This window comes from Thalia democratica, chromosome 5 (genome assembly GCF_965202585.1).
Source record: "Thalia democratica chromosome 5, ktThaDemo2.hap1.1, whole genome shotgun sequence".
Lineage (NCBI taxonomy): Eukaryota > Metazoa > Chordata > Thaliacea > Salpida > Salpidae > Thalia > Thalia democratica.
Window position 1 is genome coordinate 60,102,275 of NC_139169.1, and position 26,316 is coordinate 60,128,590.

At 24.6% G+C, this 26,316-nt stretch overlaps 1 protein-coding gene across 1 annotated transcript in view; it reads right to left on the minus strand.

Moving 5' to 3' along the window:
- Nucleotides 1-13,617, minus strand: part of LOC145836692 (membrane metallo-endopeptidase-like 1) — a 32,818-nt gene extending 19,201 nt beyond the window's left edge. The window contains exons 1-10 of the mRNA XM_082944474.1: nucleotides 13,491-13,617; nucleotides 9,087-9,125; nucleotides 8,541-8,702; nucleotides 8,187-8,270; nucleotides 7,342-7,541; nucleotides 5,499-5,648; nucleotides 2,852-3,027; nucleotides 2,489-2,587; nucleotides 941-1,043; nucleotides 593-718 (exon numbers count right to left, since the gene is read on the minus strand). Coding sequence (XP_082800600.1) covers nucleotides 593-718; nucleotides 941-1,043; nucleotides 2,489-2,587; nucleotides 2,852-3,027; nucleotides 5,499-5,648; nucleotides 7,342-7,541; nucleotides 8,187-8,270; nucleotides 8,541-8,702; nucleotides 9,087-9,125; nucleotides 13,491-13,617 — 1,266 coding nt within the window. The remainder of the gene's footprint in view (nucleotides 1-592; nucleotides 719-940; nucleotides 1,044-2,488; nucleotides 2,588-2,851; nucleotides 3,028-5,498; nucleotides 5,649-7,341; nucleotides 7,542-8,186; nucleotides 8,271-8,540; nucleotides 8,703-9,086; nucleotides 9,126-13,490) is intronic.
- Nucleotides 13,618-26,316: the final 12,699 nt, after the last annotated feature.

Below are 26,316 nucleotides of genomic sequence, written 5' to 3' on the forward strand. Positions count from 1 at the left end.
TTTTAATTGTTTCAAAATTAATAGAGAAAATTATTATTTTTCAAAATGATAAAAAATAGATGATTATTTAAGCAAGTTAATTTTTATTCATACATGGTAAATAGTTTTACAAAAAAACTTAGCTTATATTAGACTTAAGGACAATATTTTTAATATAAATTTACACAGTAAAACAAACTCTTATTTCAAAGCTGTGGTTCCCAAAGTAATTATTATTCATAGTTTTTAAAAGATAAAGTATAACAATATATTAATATAGTTTTGTAACCTGTTTTAATTAATATAAAATACTAAAGTTGTAATAGAGAACTTTTTTAAACTTGTTTTAATTGAGTTTTAACATTTTAACCAATTATCTTTTCAGAAACAAATAACTATCAAGTAATAAATAACTTTTCAAATATACAATTTTTTATAAATGTTAAATTTTTTACGTTCAAAAACAATATATACTACAGTTATTTAAGTATAAAAATTTTAACGCTTTATCAATAAACAAGAATTAATTTATTTTTAAACTGTATTAAATTTAAAGCTTTAAAATAGAGTACAATAATTTTTCATATTTTACAAATAATAGTTTAAATCTTACAGCTTTTTTGTTTTCCTCAGAGAAATAAGACTCTACAAAAAGACTACCAACAGGCATTGGAAAAAATGATTCACTAGTGTCTGCACAAGTCAACCATCTTTCTTCCTCTGCTGTTGTTCCTGACACCTTAAGTGTTCTTTTGTAAGTAATAAACTCAAGAAAAGTTTCAAGATTGTTTTTAAGTTAAAAGTTGTTAGTTTTTAATTTCAGTTTAGAATTAATTTCTTTTTAGGTCAAAATAATGCTTGTTATTAATTTATTTATTTTTTGAGCTACTTAAAATCTTCAAAAGTAATATCAAAAGTATCAAAGCAATGGACAAATTAGTTTAGTCGAAAAATTGAAAACTTTCTCGTTGTAAGAAGCTCTTGCATCTCTTAGAACTTTTGGCATATACGAAGATCTTGACATCATTACTCTCCAAACTAAGTAGTTTTGTAAGAAAGATGAACTATATAATGAAAACAATATTTACAAAAAAATATTTGCATTATTAGTATATTTTATACTGTTAGAACTAGTTCTTATTACAGTTGCATGTGAAATAGTATGATAAATATTTATTTAATAATTAAATTAAAACTCAGATAAAAAACATGATATACGTCACTAGTCCTAGGTTGAACAATGTTATTTTTTATCTTAAGAAGACAGTAGAAAACTGAAAAGTCCTAGCGAAACATTATGTTATAATTAAAATATCCAGTTTAAATAAAATCCCAGTAAAAACATTAAGTACATAACAAGAATTTAAATTAACAAAGAAACTATTATACTTTAAGATAAATACAACTTTAAAATAATTTATTCTTTGCTTAGAAGTTAATTGTTTTGGTGTTAAATAAGAAAATAGTTATTTTATTATAAAAATTTAGTAATACGCATTTCTATATCTTAATTTTACAAAAAATTAATAAACGATGGTTTAAAAACATGCAAGTTTATTGCAACATTTTGTTCAAATTAATTTCGGACAACAGTCCTTCTTCAGTGAACTTTAAACTAGCAGAACTAAAACACATTCATGCAACAAAGTAAATAAAAGTTTAAAAATATATTATGACGTAGTAGTTCAAAACTGTGTATAAAACCAAATTTTTAAAAAGCTAGACGATTTTTTACATTATAATGATATTTTTGTATATAAAAGTAAATCAAAATGAAATGAATATAAAAACAAACATTTGACCGATAAAAAATTTAAACTAAAAACTATTTTAGTAAAGAACTGTTTAATGTAAGTTATTGTTAATAAATAATTGCTGCTATCGGCGTAGTATAATAAAAATTAATACTTTTCCCAAACGATACTTTTAGTAATTACAAAAACCTATATTAATAAGAAACTGTATCTTACAAACTGCTTATCTAAGAAAGTATTATATGTTAAAGAAATAGTATTATTGATGAATAAAAACAACTATTTTGAAACAAAACCTAAACCTAAGTAAGATAATAATACAAAAATTAAATAAATAATTTAATTAACTTGCTTCAGCAGCAAACTATTTTTCCCAGTATATTGTTTTTAAAGTAAAGATTTAATCAAGTAAACACTATTCTGAAACAAAAAAAATGTTGAATGATAAAATGTTGTAATAAACTTGTAGATTTTTAAACCTTCGTTTATTCATTTTTTGTAACTACTGATGCAGGGGAAAAAATCACTAGTAAAATCAATTAGCTGTGTCCTAGACCGATTTGCGAATTATATATGAATCTTGTCTAGTTACTTAATAAAAATCGTAATTAGTTGCTTGATTAAGCAATTTTAAGAAACTTAAAATAGCGAACAACAAAAATAAGTTGATTATTGTAAAGGACATTTCGTATTTTATTTACATTTTTATTTTATAAATAAAAAGAACATATGCACTAGTGGATTTAAAAACTAACTCATCTGATATATAATCTGATATTATCCTAGTGAAATTTCCACCGTACTTTTTGGCGTACATTATCACTTTCGTGTCTTCATTGATGTCTATGATTCCACTATTTAATTTTTACTGACGTTTTATCTTCAAATCTTACTATTTTTAAACTAAATAGTTCTATTCAAAAAATTCTAAAGTCAGTAAAAATATTAAATCCAGTGTATTAGATATTATTTTTGTGTTTTTAAAAGTTTTAAGTTTTTTTTTTTTAATTTTCAGTCAAATCTTTTAAAGTCTAATTTAACTACCTTTACACCTTAAAAAAGTTCAAATGATTAGTTTCAAAAATTACTAAACTGCATTAAAAAATTTTATCACTAACTCATTAAAACCATCAGTGACAGACATTACGTTCTGAACATATTTCAGCCAATCAAAGTCTTTGTTTACTTCACTTCCCATTTCACCTAAACGATACTTGTTGTACTTAGCTACTTCGTCACGTGATTCAGCAGAAGATAAGGTGATGGAGGCTAAATCAGTTTCAAAATCGACTATCTGCCGTATTGTTTTTTCTTAAAGTTTTTCTAAAAAAATCTAATGGTTGTAAGTAAGAACTGCTTAGGTGAAACTTTTTACGGCTTTCAATTTTAACACAGAGCATTGGTTTTTAAGAGTTTACTTTTCTAATCTTGATAACATTCTTCTTTTTTTTGCGAGCTTTATGTTTTTTATTTCAAAAAAAAACAAATAAAAGTATCAACAATGTGTACCAAATTTCGAACAAAACGAAGTATTTTCAATAAAAAAATGTTAAAAATATATTACATTGTAAAAAGTTAAGGGTGAGCTTTATTATACAGAGTTTTACTAAAGTATTTGCATGTATGTAAAGTGAAAAGATACAAACGAAAAATAAAAACTTTGTGAGTTTTACTTTAATAATTTATCTAAATCTATATTACCATATACTTCAAACTATATTAACAAAAAATCAAAATCTACCTTTTGAGGACTTTAAAAATACTATGTGTACTTTATTTTTGGCTCCTGGTTATCTATCTATACATAAATAGTTTACGGTAATAATAAGTATAAATTATTTACAAATCATTTTAAAGAAACACGCATAACAATTTTATATTTATTTATTGTACTATACAATTTAATGTATAAATTTATACGCTTTGTTAGTTAACCTGTCTTACATTTAAAGTTGTTGAACACTAAGTTTAGTTATTTTGCAAAGTATTTTTTTTTGGATAATGACTAAGGTAGAGTCGAAACGCCTGCACATTGAAATAAAGTATATAAAGTATAAAATTGTTATAAGTATCACTTTAATATGGTTTGCAAAAAATCCCATTCCGTATTTTAATAAATTATTAAACTTTTGTAGTACTAAATCAGTATTTATCTTGCTTAACTGTTTCACTTAAATAAAAAAATCTACCATACTTCACTTCTGATTACAAACTTTATAGCTTTCATTATAAACATGAACTCAATTTTATATAAAAGTAATTTAAGTAGACCATACTTGCCAGTAAATTGTGTTAAAAGTCAAGCGATGAAATTTACTATTTTTATTTACGTAATTTTCTAATCCGATAGCTGTATAGGAATGCATTTGATATGTTTTTAACTTTATATTTATGCTTTGTTTTATTTAATATTAATTCATTTAACAAAAAAAATACGCTAAAAATATTTGGTCCTAGAACCTGGTGCACAAAGAACCTTTCAGTAATCAAGTCGCACAACTCTTTGATATCTTTTAACGTCTTGTCCAGAGCAATATTTGTTGTTAGAATAACACTTAATGTTTATACCAGCTTTTAACAGAATAATAAAATGTGTGTTTATTAAGTTTTAACTTTTTTTTCGGTAAAAAACTTAAAGAACTAAAAGAACATACTTGCACGAATGCAGTTAAATTAATATTGAAATAACTTTGTTAGTCTAAGGAAAATATTACATATAAATTTCATTGTAGCTTAAATTATTTAATAGATTTTTTGAGTTTTTAATTAGTTAGCAATCTTCAGGTAGTTAAAATAGCATTTGGTTTAACGTAAAGTTATCTTTAACACATTTGTGGAGTTCTTTAAAATTTAAATGGTAATGTTTTATTGTTTATTGAAAGACAAAAAAGCACTCAGAAAACTTGATCTTAGAACCTGCTTTACGAAAAAACTTTTCGATTATTGAGTCATATTTAACATATAGTTTAATGTCTTGTCCAGGAAAAACATATTTAATTTTTTAATTTTCAAAAACTGTTATAAAGTTTTGCTTGTCTCTTAATAAATAAAGGAAATATTCTAAAATAGAAATTTAGTAACTAAGTATAAAGTTTTCTTAGTTAAGCTGAGTATAAATAGATCAAATTAAAAAAGTCCTACTTAGAATGTTTTTTATAAATGTAGTTTATTCCGAAGTGTAAGGGTGAAACAATTAAAACAGGCATATAAATATATTGATTCTGTTCTTAAAGCCAGAGTTCAGAAAAGTTTTTAATATTTTCTTGAGCAGAATTGTTTATCGCTGTTAATATAGTTTGGATAATTTTATGAATGATGTTGAAATTTGTCAATATTTATAAAGATTACTAACTTAGAAATATAGACTTCTTGAGCTTAAGTTATCAACATTGTTAAGTTTGTTTTATAAAAATTAAGTAGAAACTTAAAGTTTAAAAGCAATTTATAAAGGATCTACAAGCAAATTAAGAATCATTTTCTATCTGCTTTATTTATTTAGAAATTAATTATAAAAACTTTCAAAAAACTTAAAAGTAAAATATACTAGAGATAAGCTTGTAGGACATAAAACCCTACTAACTACGACGCTTCTCTTTTCATTAAAGTTTACAGACAAATGCCAGTAGTCGAATAAACTATTTGTATTATAAAAACAGTTACTTTATTTTGATCAATTTAAATACAAAATTTCTTGTTCCTAAACATCAATTTTATAAAGTTTATTATTAACATAGCAGTTCTAATGAAACAAATTAATAAGTATACCTTATCAGCTAGTGTAGTTGCATCTACGCTTTGATCCATAACATTAATAAAATTTATTATGTAATCTTTGTAAGCTGGAACAATTTCCTCACTAGTTTTTTCATCTAAGTAGTAGTCTCTTGATGGAAGCCCGAAAGATGGTTCTGTTATCTAAACCAACAGGTAATAAATATTAAAAATGTCAGCTATTTTTGTAGGCTAAATAATACTTTATGAACAAATTTTAATTACTTCTACGAACACTAAAGTTTGTAAAATACAATTAAATCAATAAAATTAACTGGTCACTAAACTATTTATTCACTTTATTTCTGTAGGTTAAAAAAACATTAAACCTTTATTCACATCTACACTATGTAAAATTAACCATACTTGTTTCTTTATACTTTAATAACTATTAAAGTAGTAAACTGTTTTTATAGGACCACATAATCAATTGCTTGGCATTATAAGACATATACACTTTGCATTAACATTTTTATTATAGTACTACTTGTTAGTAATTAGTTAGAAACCTTACTAAACAAACAAACAACATAGTAATAAAGTATGCAGTATGCTAAAAATGTTAATTACCGACCCATTAGTCTGTAAGTATTCATTTAATTTTTATTTGTTTATTGTATTCAACGTATTTAAAGTTCGTTAGTTTTGTAGGACTAATAATAAACCATTAAAAATATAAATTTTTGTAGTATAAAATTATTACTAAATATTAAAAACATAGTAAAATGATTCTACTGCTTTGCAGTTAAATTTGTTTATATAAAAATAATTTTTCCTGAAGTTCTTGTATTATTTACGTTATAATTTATCAGTTGAATATTGTAACTCATAGTTGTGCAATCAAATAACAAAATTTTTATGAAAGTTGTGCCAAAAATGGAAATGACTGCCGAAATTGAGACAGTTTTAGGGACAAATAAATATATCTTTGGTAACACAAGCTAAGTTAACAACACTGAGCTAAGTTTGTTAAGTAGCACAATTTGAATATTATTTTATTAACAACTGAAGATCTCGATTAAAAGTTTTAAAGGAGTGAAACATTATTTTAATTGAAATCGATTTTATTATTCTTAATCAAAGTTGAGAAACATAATTGTACTTTTAAAAGTAAAAAGTATAAAATAACACTTCATTAACTAATAAAAGTTACACAATTATGAAGCAGAACTCTTCAACAATACTTTAAAACGAAGTAAGATATATTTTTAAGAAATTTTCATCAAATAACAAAACTTTTTTTTAGTTTTGAAAATCGAAAAATATTGAAAACTATTTAAATTTATACTCTTTTTACTTACTTAAAAATCTGTAATAAAAATCAGTCTTAATTTTAAATTATGCGTTTTAATTTTTATTACACACGTTTTAGCATTGTGTTGTTTAAATAAACGTTTAAAAATAATCACTTTTTTTGACTTGTTAAAAAATAAAAACCAAGTTGTCATTTGTTATTTTTGTTCATTAAATAAATTACTTAACGTTAAATTAACTTTGCAATTTTTCAAAAGTTTTCATTTAGACTTGTACTTTTAAAGCATGCCTTTCTAATGAATACACACTTTTAGGCTATGTTCAAAGTGCGTACTCAAGAGGAATATTAGTGTATTAAAAGAACTTTGTGTTTATATACTTTATAAGACAAAAAAAAATTAAAAAAAAAATCATTTTAATTATTTTATCTGATTTGTATGTGTTAAGGTTCAGTAATACTTTATCTCTAAAATCATATGTAGTTCACAAAACAATACTTTTAGTTTTTATTTTTTTAATTTTAAAACGAGCCAAACGTATATTTTCCGCATTTTTAAGAGCAGTTTTCTTACTAAAAACTTACAGTAAAAATGTGAAAACTTGAATTTTTAGAATCCGAGTACACGTAAGAACTAATAACGGCACCAACTCCATAAACAGAGCTAAACTCGGCCAATGTTTTATCTAAAGGAACTGGTGAAAAACTGTCTCCTAGTATTGGCCATCCTCCCATTTGTTCAATAAGTTCTCTGATTGGTTCAAGACCCAATTCATCTATTTTTTCTAATGAATGATCAAATTTTTTAATCAAGTACCTGATTTATTTATACTTACTACGTTTTCATAAACTAGTTTGATAATGCAGTTCTAAGGAGCTTTAAGTTAGTTTCCAAACGTACTCTTACGTTAATGAACAATTAGTTTGCCTCGTTCGAATTTTTTGTTAAAACCCAATTAAACTAATATTCTAAGCATTACATCTTGTTTTTTTTATGCCTTATAATCAAGATTCGTGTTATAAAAGACCTAAAACCACAACGTAGAAAAGTTTAGACAAGCTGGTTGCAACTTTAAAAATATTTTATATAAATGAAAAATAACTTTTCTAAAAACTACTCTATTTTTATAGTATCTATTTAAAACTCTTATTTTACTGAATAAATGTATTTAAAATTAAAAAACATATGTCATATAATCAATTATTATTATTATTATTATTGGTATTAGTAAAGCATGTTATAATATTAAGTTATTTACAGCTGCTATTAATACAACAAAATAATCTTTTTATGCACATAAGCAGGGCCCACTTTGTCGAAACAAAACTTTAATAGAAAATAATTTATTTTTTAAATCTATTGTTAGAAAAATAAATAAAAACATTTTTTTTAACAAAACACATTTATAATTAACTTTTTAACAACTTACTGGTGTCCATGCACGATGCATAAAATTTTCTAGCTTTTTTTATTGAATCATTTTCGTCTACACTATTTTCCTTTTCAAGTACAGCTGTAGTTTTTTTAGTTTTTTAACCACCTTATTTAAAAAAAAAACTTTTTTTTCTTAATTAAGTATTTTTAACTGGTTTCGATTTTAGTGTATACCTAAATTATCTTTAAAATATTACAGTGTTGCAAGTTATAAACAATACTTATTGCATTTTAATTTACTTTAAAACTTATACAAATACTTACAATTGTTTTTCATAGATAGTTAGTTATATAGTTAATAGCTTGTACAGCTAAAGTGTTAACAAATAAAGTGTTTTATTTAACTAACTTTTTAGAGACTCTGAAACTAGATCTCTGACATCATTAAAAACGGAAACGGAAGACTGTGTTTCTGAAATTATGTGCTCATCTACCCACTTTGAACAACTAAACTCGTAGAAGTCATCACAAGGATCTACAGCTTGGTCCATTGAAGCCAAAATTCTGTTTGCTGGTTTCAATCATTATTACTTTGTTTTTGTAAAACCACTCTTTTTTAGTAAAAGTTTTTTGTTTGCAATAGTTGATAACCATAAAAAACTTGTTTATTTTAATAACTTAGTTTAGAAAGATATGCGTATTTTGATATTTATAAAAAGTATCAAATTTGAGTCTGAAAAAGATTTGTTGATAGCTTAGTAACTTTTATTTATAATATCTTTAAAAAACCTACTTAAATAACTACTTAAAAGTATCTGAACTTAAAAGTAAGTATAGTAACTTAAAAGTAGTGATTCTTTTTTAATTAATGTTTAATTTTACAAATACGTTTAAAAGGTTATAAAGTTTTACGAATTGACAGAATTAATATAGTTAAAGTTTTATTAAATAAAACCTGCTTTTGTACATCCGGGACTTTGGCATAATTCAGTATCTAAAAAACAAAAGTTTAATTAATAAAATCAATACTTTTACTAAGATTAACACAAATTAATTTTCAATGCTTCAACATATATTTTTGATATATGCTTGATCAACCTTACAGAAACAAAAAAATATATACTTTAAATTCGATTTCATAAGAATATACCGTTGAAAAAAAATAAAAAAGAACATAAAAAAAAGACTTAAACTAATTAAAATAAAGCTTAATTATTTATCACGCTTTTCTGTTAATGTTTCAAACAAGAATTGTTGCTAGGTTTATTATTATCTTTTTATTTCAAGCTTTATTTATTTTTGATCTGGTTAGTGTTTTAATGCTGTTTCTTTATTTACTTTATCGTTAAACTTATACTTTTTAATTTTTTATTACTTTTAGTTTTTACGTGTACACTTGTTTATACTATTCTTAATTGTATTCTTATCAGTGTTTGTGTTTTTTGATTAATTAAGGTTTATTAACTTAATTACCTTCTTATTATTTATGTTGTTTAATAAGTTACGGTCTGAAAATTGTGCATATTTAAAGTTATAACGTGACTTACTTATATTTTTTTAAACCAATATTTAAATTTATGTTCACTAAATTTGCTTTCAATTTTAGTTGACCAAGGTTCGAAAGCTTTTGCATGTAATATATCAAACTTACATAAATAATGTTCAGGTTTTTTAGAAAAAAAAAATTATTCGGCCACCGAAACTTAAGAAAAATCTTTGACTGCAAATTTTTACTGAGTGAGTCAACATTTAGCACTTAGTTAAGTTAATAAACTTAATTCACAAACTTAAAAATTATAAAAGATATCTTTACAATTATTGCTTTTGTACAGCACTATATTCTAATAAAAAATTACGTTATTTAAGTAGTAGCCTGCCTTTCTAATACTTCTGACCAGTTAAAATTACTAGCAATTTACTAATATTTGTTTCATATTTTGTAATTTTTTTATTAACCTTTACAGCAACATGTTTTCAAAAAATATTTAACAAGATGAAAGATTTTTATAAACATGTATTGTTTTTAATAAATCACTAAGCTAATCTGAGAACTTTTAGTTCCACATAAAATCATACTAAACTTTCTTGTATACATTTGAGCTTTTTAAACACATATATAATAAACTTTCATCTATAAAACAAAATAAAATGTTAATTTAAACATCTTAAAGTAATGTTTTATTAACAAGTTTTAGTTAAACGACATGTTTTACTTTAAATATGAAATTCAAGTTTAGTAGAAAATAAAAGTACTATTCCTAGTAGTACTAAAAAACTTCTATAAGAAAAAATAATAATAGTAAATAGTTAAACTTAAAGTTAAACCAAAAAGATTTTATGTAACTCTACCAATTCTGTGGTCTTTAAAACTCAAATAACTTAAATATATAATCATTTTTAATAGAACTTGGTTGTAAGGGCGACGCTAAGTTTTTCTTACTGAAGTAGCACATACTTTACTTGACTTTTACAAAAATATGTAAAAACTTTTAAAAAGCACTATACAAAATAAAGTAAGTGTTAATTTTTTTTGATAATATTTGTCTATTCTAACATAAGCATAGCCAAGGTTCAATAAATGAATATTAAGTTATTTGTCACATTTGTTGTTGTGGTAAACTTTCATACTATAAAATACACCCTTTAAATAAACTTACAAAAAAAATTCTCAATTCTAAGTTCTTAAAATATAACGAAAATTACTAGTTCTTTATCTTCTAAAGGAATTTTAAAAAGTAATGTTTGTCGTTATACATTGTTCGAGAGGTTTGATAAGGATTCAAAATGTTATATGTTACTTACAACAAAGTCTGCTAGATAAATTTTCTCTCTTTTCTCAGTAGCGCAAACAAACAGTTTAAGTAACTAATTCTTTATTCTAAAGATTGTTGTCTGGACCTGTGTTGTTTGATGATTTAAAGTATCAGAAGCCTTAGCATTGAATAATAAGTGGTATCATTATCAAAAAAAACTCAGAAAAACTAGTTCCTTAAAAAAATACCAGAGATGGCGATGCATGGTATTTCACGCACACAACTTATCAGAATTTTTGTAATTTTGAAGTGTATTTATTAAATATATCTTAACCGGAAGCTTCTAAATATGTATCTTTTTTGACAAATCACTTTTACGATCGTTTCTAGGAATTCGATTATTTATGACACGTTCAAATCTGAATTGTAAAAATCACTGAGGGGTATGTCAGGAGTTTCTTAACTTACTATCACTGATGATCAAAAATATGTTTTTAGCTAAAATGTACCTTGCGGTCCACAGGTTTTGGCTTTGAGGGCCGAAGTTTGCCAATTCCTTGATTAAAACTATACAAGTAGTAAGAAAAAAATAACATGAAATAAAATCTAAGCAAAAATTCTTAAAAAATTCTTTCCTAAAGAAAAACTGAGCAAAAATGTATATACAACTTCTTACACTTTTATATTTTTGATTTGTAATGTTTTTAACGGAATTTCCGAAGAAGTCATCAAAAAATTACAACCGTCTGTCGTCGTCAACGTTAGTTATTTATTGAATATTTCAGTGACAAATTATAACAAAGAAATAAAAAGTTCAAATTACTAGTAGAATCTTTATTAATATATGTATATCTTTAAGGCTAATTCAGGACTTATTTTATTTATTTATTTTTTGTTCGGCTTATTTGAAAAGTTTTAAACTAATTTTAAACTTTAAAAATCAAAATTGAAACCATCATTTTCTAAACGCTCTTGTGTACTTAATAGAAAATTGGCAGCACATTTCAAAGTTTTTGTTACAAAACTTAACATTATTATTTGTTTTGCACGCGTTGTTCTAAGCTAAAGATATGCCAAATTTTAACATTTATGCGTGACGTACATTAATTTTATAGAAAGTTAGATATTTGAAAATAACTTTGTTTAATTAATTACGTCATTTAAAAAAAATAAAAACAGTCTAACTATTAAAGTAATAATTTGAAGTTAAAGCAAAACTCAGACTTATTGGTTACGATTAAAGTTGAGTTTTAAAACAAGAAATAATAATATAAAAAGACTTATTCTGAAGAAAAAGATACTTAAAACTAAATAGTGTAATAAAGACACACAACAATATAACATCAAACTGTTTGTTTAGTTTTAATTTATAAATTGGATTATATAGATAGCAGTTTTTTTTTTCTAGAAGTAGTAAAATATATTACCATTCAGTTCTAGAAATGCTATTCATAAAAACACGAGACATTTTCGAAAATCTGAAAACAACGGGACGTTAATAAATTAAACTAAAACTATATAAGTGATGTGCTGTTTTATTGTTGTGTTTTTAATATCAAACTAATTTATGTAGTTGCTAAAACCAATGTTAAAATACAACTATTTATTTAGACTTTAAAATTGTAACTGAAACGTTAATTGTTTTGGGTCTTTAAAGGTTTTATATACTTACAGTTTGTAGTAAGTACGCTTAATTAAATTAGGGAAAGGCAAGGTACGGTCCGCGGGTCGGATCTGGCCAGCAAACAGAAATATCTGCGACGTGTTTTTTAGATGGAAAACAACTAAAATTGAACTTTCTAACAACAACTGTTTTGAAATATTCTCTTGGTTTGGTTGTCAGCACAAATTAGTGCTTATTAAACTATTGTTTTGTCGCAGTTTTTCTTTTTTAGATTTTTTTTGCTTTTATGGTGCACTTTTTTTTATTCATGGCTCGCTAAAACTTTCTTTTAGTTTTGCTGGCGAAAGACTTTTTCCTGGTAAATAAAGCCAGCTGACTAGAAAACTTTCCAACCTCTGGTTTAAACCATATATATTTTTATTAATATAGTTAAAGAATAATCAAATCTACTGTTCAAAATCTAAGTTTACTTTTAAAATTTCCTAAAGACAATGTCTAAGCAGTTTTAAATATAAATTACTAGTTGAAGACTTTTAGTAAATTTCATGTTTTATTGAGCTTTTCTATACAATTTTCATAAAACATTAAAAAAGTTTATATATATGTCAAAAAATAATTTGTGTACAAAAAAAAATTGTGTAAGAATATGATACTTTATAATAAAACTTTTTTTTTCGCTTTCAAGAAATTCACAACATTTTTCAATTATTAGCTCGTATTTATTACCGTAGTGCACAAAACTTACTGAAAATACAATACAGTCCTTTAAAAAACATCAAATAGGTGTACCAAAATGAGTTTCATTTAACTAAATTTTATAAAAGTTGTTTACTATTTACATATTTGTACCGAAACTGTATACAAAAGGTAAACATATTTAGACTTCAATTTAATATACCTTAACATCAATTATTGTTTTACTAATTACAATCTTCCTCGGAAAAAAAAAGGTTTTAGTTAGTAAACGATTATAAGAACTAACCTTTTGGGCTGTTTGGAGTATTACAAGTATTACCTTTTTCTTGGCCATACAAAACACCAAGAGTGATAGTTGAAACTAGTAAAGAAATTGTCAACAAACCAAAAGCTAAGTTAGAAGCTTTTCCCATTTGTTACCTTTATTTTTACTGCTATACTTTAAATGAACTTTACGATAAACCTAGGTCAGTATTAGAGTTTTTGGCTTTATATAATTTCAAGTATTTATGTTTTATACTGTTTGTATTTATTGTAAGAACTCTATTTTAGTTTTGAAAATTTATTTTTTCTGTTGATGCAATAATATATAGTTGATAACTTAAGAATATAGAACATAACATAAAAGCAACAAAAGTTTAATTTACCTCTTTATATACTTATTTCAAATAGTTTAAAATTGATGATAGGTTATAGATACTAAACTTTTTATTTGAGTCTTATTACATTATTGTTATTACTTTCTAATCAAATAAATCATAAAATGATGAAAACATTTTGCATAAAATGAAAGTAATAGTAAAAGTCTTATTATATGTATAATAATATATTACAACAAACTTGTATCAAATTTTTGGCATAAAGCATTCTGCAAATTAAAAGTTTAAAAAATAATAATTTTATTTGCTTAAAAATATTCTGCTTCTGTCTTAAAAATTTTTTAAACTTAGGGTGAAAAATATTTTTTTTAAATTTTGTTAAAAGTTTTATATATTTACTACAGTAGTCAATGTTTTATTTAGCATCGGAAAAGCTGAGATTTTTTCCTCCATTATAACTAGCATTAATTGTTAAGTAAAAAAATATTATTTTTTTATATTTTTTTTGTTTAAAATTAATATGAGATATATAATTTAAATTAACTGATATTACACAAACTTGTTTAATACGGTTATTTAGCTGTTAAACCAAAAACTAACTGAATGTTATCTAAAAATATAAGTTTTTAGCTGGTTTCTACTTTATTTGCAGACACGTTTTTATATTCAAGCAACATAATTCTAAAATCTGTCCAGGAAAAATCGGAGTGTCTTGTAATAGTTTAATTACACTTTTACAAAAAAACAATAAATAAAAAATAGCTTTTATTTTAGTCTCCTTGGAAAATATCATAAAGTTTTGAAGAATCTCATGTTAAACTAATTTTAGTTTACTGAAGAAAAGAGTAGTTCTTGAAAGTACTTTAAGCTTTTAGTTTGCCTAAACTTTTTTTTATTTTTTTCTATTTAATGTCACCTTTTAATTTATTATTTACTTTTTTTACAGAAAAAAAGTTTTTATAAATTTAATTTTTGTAAATACTTATAATACTAGAAAAAAAAAAAGCTTACAGGTAGACACAAGCAACAAATCAGTGAAAACAAACGATTCTTTTTTAAATTAGAAATTAACATTCAATAAACAAAAAAAATCTTTCAATTCATTTTCTTTAAAGCTGCTAGTTTTACAGAAAAGTTTTGAGCATAAAATAATTAAAATAGTAGGTAAATATAATTATTTAGTAACTAAACAATTAGTTTTGATAAAGGTTCTAGTAATTTTTTTTTGGGAAAATAGAAAATTCTATTTCAGTAAAAGCTGTTTTTATTTGATTAAGTTTTACTAAATCATGTTGACTTTATGTACATAAAATTTTCAATACAGTTTATATTTATATAATAAGTTAAATTTAGTGTTTATTAAACTACTCTCAGTATTTGACTTCACAATAATTCAAATTCTACATAGTACTGGTAATTAATTTAGCTTTGATTTCTTCTACTTTTCAAAAATTACTAATTTTTAGTTTTATGTGAAGTAACTTGATTTATTTTGTAAGATAACTTTTATTTTATTTAACAATTTAAAAATAAAGCTTGTTAGTTAAATTAAAAACTTTAAGCTGAACTATTTACTTAGAATATTTTTATGTTTTAGTTTGCTTACTTTGTTAATAATTATTTAGTAAACATTAACTTAAAAGTATTTGTATGAATTGTTTTCACTTTATTTGACTTTGTATTGAACATTTTTAAAAACAAATTATTTTAGAGTAAAGTCCATTTAAATTTTTTTAAACACAATTTATGATGTTTTTAAAAAGTAGTAAGCTTTTGGTTATACAAATCATAAATCACGATGCAGTTGACCAAAAACTTAACGTGTATAATTTTGTTTTTAAAACTCTTCAGTTGTCTTGTATTTGAAGAACTTCGGATTAGAAATATATAATTAAAACAATAATTTTCGAAATTTAACATAAAGGTATAAAACATATATAATAAAAATTGTTAAGTATGTACTTGTTTACTTATATGTCTACTATAAAGCAAAGAAAATAATTGATTTGTTTTTTAAGTATCTAAAACAAATGTTTGTTTTTTTGTTAGTTTGTTTATTCCGTCTGTATAACAAACATCAAAATATGTTTAGAAGTAAATATTTGAATCTTTATATAAATAGAGAACTATAAACAAATTTTAAAGATTATATAATTGCTATATTATCAAATACTAGTACTGATGAGCTATATATTAATTACTAATGCACTATATTACCAAAGCTAATTTTTAAAACTAAGATTTTTTTTTATAAAAATTAGAACTTTAAACAAGGGTAAGCAAACTACGGCCCGCGATATACTTTTTAGCTAATAATTTTTTTTCAAAGGTTCCTAAAATTAGGCTCGTATATCAATAATTAGCAATTACTAATGCTTTAATTTTGTATATTTTAAAGCATTTTTTGATTAAAATAGTGTTTGTTTATTGTTAATATTAGTTTAAAAAACTTTCACTTACGGGAGATTTTTTCTACATAGTGCGGGCCACTAGCAATTTTTTCAAGGAAGTTTCAAAAGGCTCCCGAAGTTTGGTTTAGACCAGGGATCGGCAGCCTTTTATAAGTCACAGGCCGCATTGTATAAAATAATTTTCCCGGGGAGCTCAGTCATTGCAAAATATTTGTAGTAATCGACATAAAGGTACTATTTTAAACCAAAAATGTGACAAAATAAGCACTGGCAGAGCACTAGTAACGATTACTTATTAAATTAAGAGCCTTATTGTAAAACAAGAACTTTTCTTGCTACTGTTTTTAAAAAGGTTAGTTTTAGTCTTAAAAGTATCTCGCGAGCCGCAGATTTTGGCTTTGAGAGCTGCAGTTTGGCGACCGCTGATTTACGACAAAATCACTAAGAAAGAAAGTGTTATTATAAGCAACGTTAAATTTATAAAAAGGTAAAAGCGAGACCTTCGACCGATCTAATAAAGCCAGAGTCGCAGTTTCACATACTATCGTGGACGGCCTTGAAATACTAGACCATCGGGACTCGAATTCGGAAAGCTTGACTAGATATAAGTCAGCCGAGTTCCTAGGCCACACAATCTCCATACATAGTATATAAACCAGGGGTCGGCAAACTGCGGCCCGCGGGCCAATTGCGGCCCGCGAGCACGTTGATTTTTTGAATGGAATGCGGCCCGCGAAAGAAAATTTTGTGGCCCGCGAGCATGTAAAAGTGGCCCGCTGAGCGAAAATATTTCAAGTAAAATATTTTCAGTAATTCGATTTAATTTATTTAGGTTGGTTTTAAGTCTCTGTATAACATTTAAAAATGATTAGAAGAAGTTGCTACTTTAATTTAAAAATGTGAAAAAGACAGAATAGCATTCTAACAGGATATTTTTCTGAGTTTCATAATAACTTCTATTTTACAACAGCAAGTAATTATCTGAAAAAAAAAGTGCTTGAATTTAACATGTTAGTTATATTATACCAATTTATCAAATTAACTAAATGCAATCGTTTTTCATTTTGTACAAAAGTAATGCACAGTAATTAACTAAAGTGTCATTTCTTTTTAGCTTAGATATTCTTTCCAATATTTTTTATACCTAAGTTTATTTTATATACTTTTTATTTGTAAGTGTTATGTTTTAGTGTAAAAACATTTAAAAAAACATAGTAATAAGAAAAAAGGGTTTATTTAAGTTTTGTTTTGACACATTTTAATTTTTTAGAAGTTTTTTTGCACTTGAACTAATTTATATGCACACCAACTTAAAAAAATGCTTATATTTTAAACCAATTTTTATAAAATACTTTAGTTAGTTTAAGTTTAGTTTATGCATAATTTTCTAAGTTTGTTTTTTCTACATGTAATATCTAAATTTGTTCCGACACAATTAAAACAATATATATGACATAAACTAATATAGTTTTTGTTAGGTATACATTTTCATTTTTCAAACATTGATTTTGTCAAACTAAGTTAACTTTTATGCTTTGCATATCAATACACACATTTGCTGTTTTTTAGAGCTACCTATCTAATATAAACTAGACTTAGGGATAGTTTATAAACATTGACACACACTCAGACTATCACTATTTGAAAACTTCAAATCTCAGGCCAAATAAGTCAGTTTATAAGTTTTTGGCTAGAATTGTTTTTTGTATACAAAAATATCAAGAATGTTTTTGTTAATTCAGGCTGGCGTTTTTGCTTAAAAGAGTGGAAAATTAAACTTATGGTGTAAGTTTTACTCAACCCAAAGTGTTAGTTTCAGTTATATTATATGTTATAATATATCAAGTCAAGCTTTGAACTTGAAAATTTATGCTTAAAAATTTTGGAAAAAAAATTGAATTTGAGAATTTTTGAAAAAGCCCGGAGTTTCAAACAATTTTTACATGTAAAGTAGTGAAATTTCGATTTGACACAAAAAATTTAGCAAATAAACATTTCTTTATTAAAAAATATACTAAAGTAGCTTAACAGTGTTTTTTAATATTAATATACTTTATAAGACTTTTTTTAAACTTTAATTAAACTTTATACTAAAAATGAAAGAAGGAATTGTACCACTAAAAACTTTTGGTGCATTGCACCTTTACTTGTAAAATTTCACCGATTGTTGTGCTTCGTGTTTGAACTAAACCAAAAAATTATACTAAAGTGTCAAAATTAAAAAAACATCTCTAATAAAATTTCTCAGATGAGCAATAGTTTTTCTATCAGTGCTCTCATCTTAATATATTGTTTAAAGTCATAATTTGATTTATGCGACTTTATAATCTTAATGCATATCCTAAATAGGACTTTTTGTTGTCATTGAAGAAATAAACAAAAGTTTTTCATTACTGCCAACAAAAATTCTTTAAAAAAGTTTTCAATTATAAACGGTATCTCATTATTAATAATAAATTTTGCTACTTTATAAATTGCCTTAACAACTTTTTTCTGATAATTCTGTAGTTACTGAAGATAATCATGTGCTTTAGTGGAACTGACTTTGGTGATTTGTTTTTTTATCGTTTCTCGCAATAACTCCTAACTAACGTTTTTTTTTTTGTTGCTCGTCTTTTATTTTACAACTAATATTTTTAAATTCTTATTGCAGATAAAGAATTGCTGTAATGCTTAATAAAAAAGAGGTTTTTCTCTTCGCTAATGACTCAATTAAGTTTTATACTTTTGTTAAAAATGTTTAAAAAAGTTAATTGTCCATTCCAGCTGACTTATATTTTTTTGGCATGTAATTTGTTTACTGTTAATAAGTTTCGTTATTTTTTTTATGTTGTGAACTTTGTTTTAACTGGATTGCTACACAAACAGGCTATTTTAAAAGCTTGAAAACTCAGATGTGTGTGAAACTTACATTTCAAACACTTTAAATAAATCTTAGAATTCCCAAAATAGTTTTTATGACTGTAGTGTAGTTTACTAATTGTATTTTTTTCTTGTTTTTTACACTTTGTGTACTTTTTAATGATATTGATATTTTTCTAGGTACTTGAGCTTGATTTACAACGATTTACTAGCTTTTTAAACTTTTAATGAACTTAGGCTGGTTTGATACAACTCAGACATTTTTGCTTTTTAAGTGACAACCATGTAAAAGACTAATTACTAATAAAATATTTTATTTAAGTATTCGAGAATTAATTATGTTTAAGAATTTGTTCTAGCTTTCTATAATACAAACAGGTATTAATTTTATTAAATTAACTAATTACTAAATTTTTTGATGAGTGTAAACTATTTAACACGAAAAAACTTTTTTTTGAAGTTAATTTTCTTAGAAATATAAAAAAAGGGGTTGATAATATAACAAATATATAAAAGTAACTAATAAATTGTCTTTCAAATTTGGTTTTTATAGAGAGTTAAATTGTATGTAAAATTACAAAAGTATCAAATTTAACTTAGTAAGTGCTTATGAAAGTACATAGTTTATTAACACTTAAGTATATTAGTCAATGTAAATTTTATTCTAATTTTATCTAATTTAATTTAAATAGTCATTCTATGTATAGCTAAAAGTTATTTAAAATGATAAGGTGAACAAAAGTAAAACTTTTCTCTAGTGTGACTAAAACTAAAACCAAAAGATTATTCAAATGTCACTAAAACTAAAATTGCGGCCCGCGAAGACTTTGTAAACTTGAAATTTGGCCCGCGACCACCAACTGCCTGCCGACCCCTGATATAAACCCTTAATTTCGATACAGTTAGCTAAAATTAAACAAAAATTTTAAATCTAATTAATTTTCATAATTAATTTTTACAATTTATCTTCTCAAAATTTTTCAACGAAAACATAAGTCTACTGAGCTTAAACCTAAACTTTCGTATGCCGTGAGACAAGCTCAATTTAATAAAAGATTTTATCATACCAATTCGATCATCTGTCAACAAGCCTTCGGTAGACTGAAACCGGTTTCGTCCTTATTAGGACTCATCAGTCAGCCAAATTTTTAAAAAATTAGTTGATAATAAACTTTTTTTTTTAATTGATTTTTAAAAATGTTTAGTAGAGCTTCGAATATTAAAGAGCACAGAAAAGACATTTTATTTTGATTTTTTTTTTTGCATTTAATAAACATGTTAATTTGTGTTAGTTAAAATAATTTTAAATTTAAAAATTTTATTAGAAAAAAATAACTGACAATTACTTATATATTCACGATTTTGTGTTTATATTTACTCTGATTTATGTATGCTTGCGTTACGCGGATGCAATTTTTATATAAATAGATACAATAAAAAATTCTACTAAACCATTGAAAAATTACAGAAAAAAGCTTTAAAAGTATTATATACATCAATTTAAGACGTAGTGCTAAGATGTTTATCATTGTTTTATGCAGTAGACAATGATCACAAGTTCTAAAAAATACAATATACATCTATTTATACTAAACTACTTTTACTCGGCATACAGATTTGTTTTTCACATTAACAAAGTTTGCTTTCTTTTTCTATCAGATCTAGATTTGCTCGATGTTTTTATGTGGAGTTATCATGATACTGAAATCTAAGATTTCATTGAACTTTTCATGTCAATCAAATCAAGTAAAATAAACAAAATTTCTGATGCAAAAAGCTGTTTTATTACATTTTTAGCATCAATTTCGTTATCGTGTAAAATAAACTAGGCTATTAAACAGATTTTAATTTAAATAATTTTGCATCGGCTCTCATCGTTATCTGAATTAATAACATTTTTTTAAATACGAACATGCCTGAAACACCACACGAGCGAGCATCTAAAATTTGTTCATTTATTACTTAGATGGAATACAAAAAATATAGCAGTATGAATACTGCAAAAAAATCAGGAAAAACCGTTTAATTATTTGTAATCAATTGTTGACTGCCTCAAAAAAAAAACTAAGATCAGATTGTTATATTTTAAAAGTAATCTTACCAAAGTTATTTGGTTGATGTTATTCAGCTTAGATGCTTATGAAATGAGTTGAAATTTATACATATAATAAATGATTCTTATGCGTTCATGTAAATTCGTGTAACCTGTTTAACATTGTTCATATTCATATTAGTTACCTGCATACTTGTAATATAAGTTTTTTATATTTATACAGGATTGTTATGCGTGACCAGCACGGACATGAGAGCACTTTCAGGTTTCTTTTGTACAATTTTTTATTTATTCAGGTTTATTCAACTTGCTGGTATATCAAGTACAAGTTTTTATTTATTTATTCAGGTTTGTTTTCTTCAACCTGCTGGTCCAGGTACCAATCAGTACCCATACCCAAGTTCGCCCACAGAGAACAGGTTGTTATAAAGTTTTGAACTTTCGTCTTTGTGCAGGTTTAAAAATTTAGTTTGTGTTCTTTATTATTTCTTTGCTTAAGCTACTCTTACACTTATATATTGTATTTGTTTGTTCGAGCTAATTTTACACCTAGCGCTTCCAAATTAAAACTTTTTTCAGTAACCGCTTTCTTGTGGGAACTTTACAGAAATGTGAAAAAAATTACTTGTATGTACACAACAGTAAAGTTTTAATAAAGTAAACTATTATTCGTTTTAAGGCGCTGAGAATACTGTTGCAGTTCATATCAGCTACAGCAGCAAGGCACGGTATGCGAATGAAGCCGATCATGTCGATAAACTTTGATTTTTACGTGAGAATTTTCGTTGTACTTGAAAAAGGTAAAGACAAAGCAAATGACAGCGTCAGGTTTGTTGTAATACAGTGCTTGTTCACTTATCCAGACGCTCACTTATCCAGACAGTTTCAATCGATAAAAAATTTTGATGTTGAACACAAAACATTTTGTGTGACAAATATCTTATAGTTTAGAACTTAAATAACTTTGTTTGTTTCTATTTTTTATTGGTTTTAATAAATTTGATTTCACTTTATTTTTATATGTTTAATTATTTTTTTATTTATTTTACTAATCAACCAGTTTTACTATTTATTAATTTACCAGTTTGTATTGCCTAAAAAATCTGAACTGTTTTATATTTCAATCTTTTCTCAATCATGTTAACTTTTAACTTCTTCTTTGTATTAATTTTAGTTTCCAAACTTTTATTTTGTTATTTTGCGTGGTATTAAGTTTTATAAATTTACAACTATGAGTTCTTATGAAAGTAAAAGTTTAGTTGTGTACTAAATTGACAACAAATGGACGAATAACTTTAAATAAATTCTTAAAAAGATTTTTTTTTTTTGAGTATAATAGATTTTACTAAAATGTTTACGTTTTATTTATAAAAACTTTATTTTGTTGTTCTAGTGTTAAAATAATTATTTTATAATTACTTATGCGGTTTCTTAGTACTAAGTATGTTCGTTTAAAAGATTTTTCTTACTTTAAAATTAGATAAAATTGTTAAACTATATTGTGTATAAAGAAAAGACGTTGAAGGAGCTGTAAGAACTTAAACTTTTTAACTATCGCTACGTACTTTAGCATGTTTATTTTTGTATTTATTTACGTTCACACAAGCCCAGTTAACACCTAAAGTTTAATTTGTTTTATTAAACAAATAAAACTTCAATCTTTTGAACTTATGATTTATACTTTTTCATCGCTACCTTAGGCGTTATAATGCTTAAACGACAAACAAATATCTTAATAGAAAATTAGCTTAACTTATTTTTTTATTCTATCTGCAGCAGCTAGGTATGATTGCAACAAATTTTTATGATAATTTTATTTTCTACTTTGAAAAACATTATCAAAACAATTATTTTTGTATCCATTTACAGAAAGAAGTGTTTGTTTTACTTTAAAACTTTTTGAGGTGGTTAAATTGGTATCATTGTCTAAACAAAAAGAGGTTTGTATTGAAATATAAATAAAAAGTTAACTTATTTAAGTTATTTTTAACAATTCTTCAAAAGTAGATGTTGGTTGCAAACGAGATTGTTACAAAATGTTCCAACTCGTTATTATGCAAATTTGTGACAACTAAGTACAAAGTACACCAGGCACGTATACCTATGTGCGAATAAACTTGCTTTTATTTCAGCTTAAAAAGACTACTGCGTATAATAGTTTTTTAGTATTTTTTTTATATAATTTATCCTTAAACAACACTTTTTTTAGTAGTACAAATGTTTTATAGCAACGGACCCACACTGCCATAAGGATCCAACTCAATCACATCAAATTTGTCATCTTGATACCTCACTTTGCTCAGGAGGTCACTGCAATAAATAAATATTTATATTCATTTAAAACTATTCAAAATTTTCAAGTGTTTTAAGTTGTAGAATAAATTAGAATTACAATTTAAATGTTTTAAAACTAACTTTTTTGAGACCTACGTTTGTTCAGTTTATATATTCATTAAGTTTAAAAAAAAATGATAAAACACATTTCCGATTAATTTGACATTGCATACGGATTTCAGATAAGTTTTTAAAGTTCTTTAAACTGTACAATCTATAAAGATTAAGCTTGTTACTATTTTTGACACCATAGAGAAAATAGAACACATAGTCAAATAGTTTATTGATATTTAGAAAAAAATAGCATTCAGAAAAAAAGCATAAAAATAACTTTCTAGTATGCTTTTTTTTACTCAAAATTTAGATTTGATATTCTATTTTTGCTCCTAAAACATAAACAAGGTTGCCATTCTTTAAACCAGTTAGAAAACAAGTTTTTGAAAACAAATTTTTAAAACAGCTAAAAAAGTTTAAAGTTTAACAATTTTTTGAAAACCAAATAGAGAAACTGTACAATTAATAAAAACTAAAAATACACCCAATAAAATTTTGATTAATTCTTGTTAAACTTATAAGCATCTTAAACAATAGAAAATATTTCTTAATACACCTAAAGGCTTTTAAAAGTATAACTTACTAAAGTTTATAAAAATATTATGTTTAGATATATATACATATATATATAGCAGATGGTAATAACCCTGTTTGTAGGCTGTGCTTAAAAGATTCAACAGCCGTTATGTATGCGTTAAAAAAGGAAGGTTGTTTAAATAAGAGGAGTGAATTCATATCGTCTTGTCGACATATGAAAAAGCTCCTCTTTAAGTACAATAAATTTTGAAGTATTTTATCATCACTCAACTGTTGTTTTTGTTAATTTTAGTTTTTTGAATTTATTTTAAATTTAGCTGGCTGATGATTAAGGCGTCTAGTCTTATGAAACACGTGTACCAGTATTTTTAAAATCTTATTTTTTTAATAAATTATTTAAAAGCCCTTCAAGTGGGCTCAGTAGAAGGTGTTCAAGTTTAAATAAAAACCTTATTATATATATATATATATATATGTATAATTAGAATTAAGTTATTTAACTTAATAAATCAAATCTTTCACACTGAGCCCAACTTAAGGGCTTTATTAATAAAAAGGTTTTTTTAAAGATGTGAAACTCAAAGGACTCGAGTTTCGTGCCTATGCACTCATCAGCTTCAAAACAAATTAAAAATTTTAGACTTGTTTTGAAGCTGATGAGTGCATAGGCACGAAACTCGAGTCCTTTGAGTTTTACATCTTTAAATAAACCTTTATATATATATATATATATATATAGTACACATTTAACAAAATAGCTTGATGATTTTTTTTTTGCTGAAAATAAATCATTTAGAACTAAACTTTAAAATCGAAACAATTTTTGCTTAAATTCTAAGAGTAAGTTTGTCTGAAGTCAGTTGTAATGTCAAAATCTTAAGAGACTAATTTTTAAAAGACTGTAAATAAGCTATCGATAAAGTAATTTAAACAAGTAAAAATGTTTGCTTAAAAATTCTTGGACAGTTTTATCAGAGATCATTGCAGGAGAAGATACAGTAGAAGTCAAAGATAAATTTAAAAAAAAAAGTGAATATCTTTTTAGTGTGTTTGCCATTAGCTTTTAGTTGTTTCACTTAGTTATTAGAAATTAAATGTTAAAACACTAACAAAAATCCAAAGCTCTTATCTATTTAAACTTTGTTAATGCTAAATTCTGTTTATACAATTATATTAGTTGTTTTATTATATGTTACATATCTTTTACAAGAATGAGGTTTTATAGTAACAATATTGACTTATTAAGCTGTCCTAATCTAATATATTTAAAAGTTGACACAGCTAGTATTTTGTTATGTAAAAACTAATGCACTACATTTTTCTATCTTATCCAGATATTATAATAAAGCTTAAAACTAGTTGTGTTTATTTATTTCAATCTATAGTTAGTTAAGTCAAAAAAGTTAATCTTAAAAATTTTTGTTAAATTTATTTCTTTCTTTGTAAACTATATCAGTTTCCTAAGGTAAAATAAAATTTAAATTTTTTATAAAGCCCAAAAAAACTACTTTGAGTAAGATAATCGAAGAGAAATGTTATAACATAATAAGGTTTTTTATTTATAGAAGAATGCTAAAACATTCTTGCAATAATTGATTAAGTTTAAACTCTCAGCAAATTGTAATTTAGTATCTAATCTTAATTTCTAAAATAGTTTTTAGTGAACAGTAAATTAATGTTTCTTAAAAATCTGAGGTCTCAAAGAAAAGTTCAACAACAAAAGGTAGATTTTTAGTGCGTTTTTAACTTTTTATGACAGTTGACAATAAAAGATTGCGGTTTATAGGTTTTGATAGGAATTTTTTCACAAAATGGACTTCAACGAAAGTTCATTTGAACTTTTATACTCTAAAAGAGTGACTTACAGTTTATACTTCAAGTTTTTATCTAAAAGCCAATGATAGTTACTGTAAATTAAAATGTTTGACTTCCTATTGCCTTTAATAAGAAACAAATTTGGCGTTTAGCGAGCAAAACTACTCAAGATAGAAGTTTTCTTTTTTTTTGATTACATTTTTTACCCTCAATTTGAAACTATTTTGAAAACTAAACAGTACAACTACACGTCTAAATTATTAACATAAAAAACAAAAAAGACTTAAAATGTCTACAACATATGTCATATAAATCTTCTTAGTTTAGTTTTTTTTTTGAAACTTGTAATTTATTTTTCTTAATCTAAAGTAAATTGAATTGTTTATTTTGCTTTAATATATAAATAAACAAAATATATTCTTCTGCACAAAAAAATCATGCATACGT